Source organism: Leopardus geoffroyi, chromosome D1, assembly GCF_018350155.1.
Source record: "Leopardus geoffroyi isolate Oge1 chromosome D1, O.geoffroyi_Oge1_pat1.0, whole genome shotgun sequence".
NCBI classification, from domain to species: domain Eukaryota; kingdom Metazoa; phylum Chordata; class Mammalia; order Carnivora; family Felidae; genus Leopardus; species Leopardus geoffroyi.
In genome coordinates, this window is record NC_059329.1 from 57862384 (window position 1) to 57868383 (window position 6000).

General features: G+C 50.6%; 1 protein-coding gene across 3 annotated transcripts in view; it reads left to right on the top strand.

The window, feature by feature from the left end:
* C2CD3 (C2 domain containing 3 centriole elongation regulator) overlaps window positions 1–3722 on the top strand; it is a 146643-nt gene extending 142921 nt beyond the window's left edge. For all 3 annotated transcript variants that reach the window (XM_045484056.1, XM_045484055.1, XM_045484057.1), the window contains one exon: window positions 2897–3722. In XM_045484056.1, coding sequence (XP_045340012.1) covers window positions 2897–3037 — 141 coding nt within the window. In that variant the 3' untranslated portion in view covers window positions 3038–3722. The remainder of the gene's footprint in view (window positions 1–2896) is intronic.
* The last annotated feature ends 2278 nt before the right edge of the window (window positions 3723–6000 follow it).

Below are 6000 nucleotides of genomic sequence, written 5' to 3' on the forward strand. Positions count from 1 at the left end.
TTCTTGAAAGTACCCTTCCACGGACTTTACCCCATACAGAACACCCACTGTCCAGACTTCAAGGCCCTTACAGCCCCTCAGTCTGATGATCCTGCTTCCATGCAGACTCCTCCTGCCTCCCTAGGAAACCTGAGACTCCTGCAAATCATAGGCTATGCAGGAGCAGAGGGTGAACTCAGATCATGGAGCCCAGTCACGCTGCAGTGGGCTAGGTGGTCAAATTTTGGACTTGCCCCACAGGGCTAGGCCCCTGGTCTATGTGTCTTGTCCCATATCCCCCCTGCTCCTGGCTACAGCTGCTGAATCTGCTACTCTTCTAGCCCCAAGAAAGTCCTCGTCCTAACCTAGAGGAAGGCAGCCAGCAAGAGGGTGAAAGTTGAGCAAGGCAGGCAGCTGTATTGAGCCTGGGGCCCTGTTCTTTTGTGGGCACCTGGGCACGCAGGGCTCCAGCAGGAACATGGGAGTATTTCAGAGGAACAGTTAGTACGTGTAGGGGTAGCCCTACTTCAAGCAACTTCATCTCTGCCCAGTCCCTTCCAAGTTGTGTGTTTGGGGTAACAGCTCTGATGAAAGAACCTTTACTCCTAGTCAAGATGTTTTTTAGACCCTACTGAGGTCAACAAAGGCCAAATGCTGCTGAGTGTGTGTTCTCTGTCTTTCCACACCCCTGCCCTGCCCAGTACACAGAGCCAAGCCCTGTCCCTGGGCCTGGGCCATACAGATAAGGGCTCCCTAGGTTGCTGGGTCCAGGTGTGGGTGCTGGGTAGTTGGCTGAACCAGCCACACACAATTCAGCTCCAGGGCAGTTGTTGGCCCAGCCAGCAGGTGCAGGCCTGTGCTCATGCTGTGCTATTCTTCCAGTGGAATGACCTCACCCCACCCCCCAGCTCTGCTGAAACTCTGCCCATTTCAGATATCACCTCTGTGTGAAGCCTCCCCTGTCCATCCTGGCTGTTATGGATTGCCCCTTTCTCTATGCTCCCAAGTTCTAAGCTTCATCTCTGATTGTTAGATATATTGGCGTCTGTCTCTCCTCTAGCCTGAGCAGCCCTGTGGGGACAGGAACCGGGGGTACCTATTGTCCTTAAAAGGTGATCAGGTTGAATGGATCTTAGGCTCCTGAAAGGTTTGCTGAGTCACCAACAAAGGTCTTTTGATGTTCATCTCATGAACTGAGGTACTTGGCCCATCCAGAGATGGAGAACTAGACCCATTAGAGCCTCTACAAAACAGAATGCTTCTCTCCTGGCAGATGAGGACACAAGAGACAGGGGACCATGCTCTTAGGCCTGTTTTCCCATCTGGCTTACAGAACAAACATCTCCCTAGTCCCCTTTCACTGCAGCAGAGAAAGAAATGGAAAGTAAGATACAGCTGGTGACCCAGAAGATCCATCTGCAGTGTAGCCCTGGGGACTGGAATGGGATTTGGTGTCACCTCTAAATCCTAAATAGCTCATGAAATAACAGGCGTGCATCTTGGGAGTAAAGAGGGGAATATGCAGACTTAAAGTGCTGCTGAGCCCCTGAGAGGATTTGACTTAACCAAGGGCCTGGCACATGGTAGGCCAACAACCACCGGTTCTAGAATGAGTGAATAAGATGTTTGCTGCAAGAGGCAGTCTCCTCCCCATGCAATTTAAACCTCCGGTCACCAAGGCTTGGTCCCACCCATTCACTGGTCTAGCAGTTAACCACGCTCCTGTCTTGGACCTGGCCCAGTTGGAGTCACAAGCATCAGACCCAGTCCATGTCTTGCAGGAGCACAGGGCGACTGGCCTACCATGGCCTGAGGCGTTATGGGGTACGGGTACCTCTCATAGTTTAGAAGAAAGAACTACAAATGTGAGCAAAGCGTGGGTTTCCTTTTTTCCCTTTTAGTCTAGGTCTGCCTAGAAGACAGGGAGCTGTATCTTCTCCACTCTACTGGGCATGCCCAGCCCCTAGCACTGCTTTGTTCTTGGTTCTCAGTTAACCCTACCTGTGGGCTGTCAGTGCTGAGGGTTTGCTCACGTTGTATACACTCCTTTAGAGGTTAGCATTTAGAATTCCAGGGCAGGCTACATGCTGTGAAGTCAGCCAAGTTTGCCTGTGGTGACAACTCCCATCTCCTTTCAGCACTCTCTCTTCCCCTACTAGGCTTCCACCTCCTCCCTGGGACCTTGCTGTCAGCCAGCTACCTGGGGTGACTTTTCTGTACAGCTTTGAGCTCCTTCAGGGCAGGAACCTGGCACCAAAAATAAAGGTGGGGGGAGGGGGTTGAATGAGCAAAAGAGTAAGTTATAAAGGCGTCCAGAAGACCACAATGGCATAACCCAAATGTACACTAAGACCTTAAAGAGGAATTAGTGATACCCTGTCAGCCCAAGGCAGGAAAAGTTTGGTAGCAGGGCCATGGGTATGCCCTATGTCAGTCACCTGGCAGTTCTAGGAACTCCCAGTGGCCACACAGAGAGTGTATTATTCACCAACATCTTCCCCCTGGCAGTTAAATATATTCCCAGGTCACATGTGGAACAATTACAACTCAGAAGACAAATGACTTACCTAGATTCATTCAGCAAGAGAAGGGATGAGGCTTTAAACCTGTCCCGGAGGATACTCCTCCAGAGGCACAGAAAGAGTCTGAGCTAGGGTTCACATCTTTGCTCTGCTACTCCAAACTGTGCAACCTTGAGTTTATTTAGCCTGAACTATAGTTTCCTCTCTGTGACCTGCGAATGATGTACCCACCTACAGGGTAGAGGTGAGGGTTAAACAAGATCAAGTACGTGAAGGGCTTTGTAAACCAGTCAGCTCTATGTCAATATTAGCCAAAGGACCAAAAGACAGTAATCAGTCATTTCTTGGAGGTGCCATATCCCCAATGCTAACCTAGCTGACTTCTTCCTCTCCAGGACAAGAGTGAGGCCTCCAGCAGACCCTTGTCTGGAAGGCCTGCTCGTCCCAGACCTAACTCGCTGCCTCCCAACCTGCCTGAAGAAGAAACTCGCAGGATCGCACGGATATTTTCTTCCCAATACTCCCAGAAAGACTAATGCAACCTGAGAGACCGAGGGAAGGACCCACCTGTCCACCTGCCCTCGGCCTTGTCCGGCTTGCATGAGGCACGAGGTCTGCTTCCTTCAGGGCTGTGAGACCCCTGAAACCATCACCAGCCTCGCCCATGGGTGCCTTGAGACCTATCCAGCACAGACTAGAGGAACGTCCCAAGCCAGCCCAGTGTCCACCTGCCAGGATTTCAGCTTCTTCCTTCTATAGTGAGGCAAAGGCTAGAAACAAAACGGACTCCAGTGCCCAAGTGGAATCATCCATCTTTTGACCAAGGGACCTGAGCAGGCATCTTTTGGCTGAGAAACTCTTTCCAATGTCCTTGGTAGCCTGCTGCTGACCTGAGGCAACCTTCTGCCTGAATATCATGGGCCACTTTTGCCTTAAAGTTAGAGCAAGGTAGAGGAGGGAGTGAAGCTTGTGTGCATTATGCATAGCCAAGGAAATCCTAGGGCCACCTCCATTTGACTTGCTTAGGAATAAGCATATTTTATAGCTATAAATTATTTTATGCTGTGTTAAACTAATCAATAGAAAAGGAGAATCACCTCCTTTAGACTTTTTAATCTGATTATCTTAAATTCTAACCATGCTTTTAACTTATTGTTTTTACCCAGCTCTGAAGGTCATTATTCCTACCTGTGTTTGAATAAAATCATATTGGTATTTGTATTTTGTACACAGCTGTCTTCTGGGTTGGCCACTGGACTGGGGTATTAGGAATCCATTTGTGCTCTAACAGCCAGAGGAAAGCTTGAAAACCATAGTCCTTTCAACTCACCTGGAACTGGGGGCCCGGGTCACCATGAGACTTCTGAACTTCCCTTCCCCAAAGGTCAGATTGGTCCAGATTAGGATGACACCTTTTGCCTCAAATCTATCAGCAAAGTGGAGCGGTCTGCTGGAATAGGTCTCAGAATCCTTGACCTCTCTAGGATGGGTAGCTCTGGCTTAAGATTGTCAGACTCTAAACATTTGAGCAGCTACTGTAGACGGGGCCTGTGGGGAAGATAAGAAAGGGGCAAAGATATGCAGAGTGGTGACTGGGAGAAAAGGTTGGAAGAGAACTAAGATGGAGGCCCCGCTCTCCCAAGCACAGTGTATTTCACTTAGTCCTCAAAACAACTCTATAACCTACATACCATGATTCCCATTTTAGAAACTGAAACTCACTGAAGTCATTTGCGTCTTTATGTAGCTAGGAATGAATCACCACACAAAACATTTTCAGAGATGTCACAAGGCTTCTGCACACAGGGTATAGCCAGTGAGTGCTCTGAATTGGGGGAATTCATGGAGAAAGACCATGTGGGCTAGAGCAACCAAGGAAGGCTTCCTAGAAGAGTTGAGTCTGCAGATGAGCCCAGAGAGAGAACCAGGAGGGCACTTAGGGCCACACACTGCTAGGGATAGAGAAGAAGCCAGTCTGACCCTACCACTTCCCTGACAGGTCCCCTCTGGCTTGACTGTCCTCCCATCTGAGACTGTTGCCTCAGCTGTAAAACACAGATAATAATGCTTCAGAGGGTTGTTGTGAAGATTAAACGAGATGACATTTGTGAAAGTGCTTCGCCCGCACTTGGCACTTAGTGGAAGCTGAGAAAATGTCAGCTCCTCCCACTCCTCCCCCACTGTCCTGGAGCAAACCAGCAGATGGGCAAGCACACCAACTCTGAGACAGGCAGGACGTGCCCTAGGGGGCACAGGGTAATGCAGGAACCCTGAGGAGGCACAGGGTGCCCCCTCATCAGGGAAGTGCCCTCAGACCAAGTGGTGCCCTTCATTTGTTCATCTCGTCCCCCAGCCTTCGGCCCGCCACTCACCCCCTCCCCAGTGCCTCCTCTCAGGTCAACAGTGGGAGCTTTCAAGGAAGGGGGAAGGGGATGCTCCACCACCCTTGAGGCCACACACAACCTACAGAGGGGTAGTCGGGCTCAGGCCTGAGGGGTTAAGCCTCACGTGAAGAATATTCCTTCCAAATCCTGCTGCGGCTCCTGTAAATAACCTGATAGGGGTCAAGTTGGGATAAGGCCACAGGAGGACACCGGCTGCTCCCACCCAGGCAGCTCCTCCTACCCAGTCTCAGGGCAGCCCCCAAAGACAAAGACACCCCAAGGGTATGAAAACCACCACCTCGACTTACAAAAAGTGTGTTAGTTACCAGTATCTTCTCCCTGAAAGTTGGATCTCTTTCCTGGTGACAACTCAGAGGTGAAAAGCCTTGCAGGCCATGCAGCGTGGGTTAAGGGAATGAGGTACATATCTGACAATAGCTACAGTCCCCCTTGCTTCCCATCAGGCACTTACTGCCTCTGCAGAGCCCTGAAAATGGGTGTTTCTGATCACCAGATGCTGGATGATCCCAGCCCATTGCAGCCAACCTTGGAACTTCAGCACCTATTGGATTCTGGGGACAGGGAGCCAAAGCAGACACACCTGACCCTGTCCTCAAGAAGCCTCCCAGGCCAGGGGCACCTGGGTGGCTCAGTCAGGTAAGCCTCCAACTTTGGCTCAGGTCATGATCTCATGGTTCATGAGTTCGAGCCCTGCGCTGGGCTCTGTGCTGACAGCTCAGAGCCTGGAGCCTGCTTTGGATTCTGTGTCTTCCTCTCTCTGCCCCTCCCCCACTCACACTCTGTGTGTCAAAAATAAAGAAACGTTTAAAAAAAAAATTTTTTTTTTCTTTTTAAAGAAGCCTCCCAAGCCAGTGTAAGCTGAGTCCTCCCTCTGGGTACCAGGGTCCACAGCCTCTTTGAGCTCCTACTGTTTATCCCTCCCCATATACCCACTGCAATTCACCCACCACCTTCAGGTCAACATTTCCAGCTGGAGCCCAGAACCTGCTTCTTGATCCCAACCTCAGCAGTCCTAGCAGCCCCTTCCCTGTGTTAGAAATAACACAAGTGCTGGGGCGCCTGGGTGGTTCAGTCGGTTGAGCATCCGACTTCGG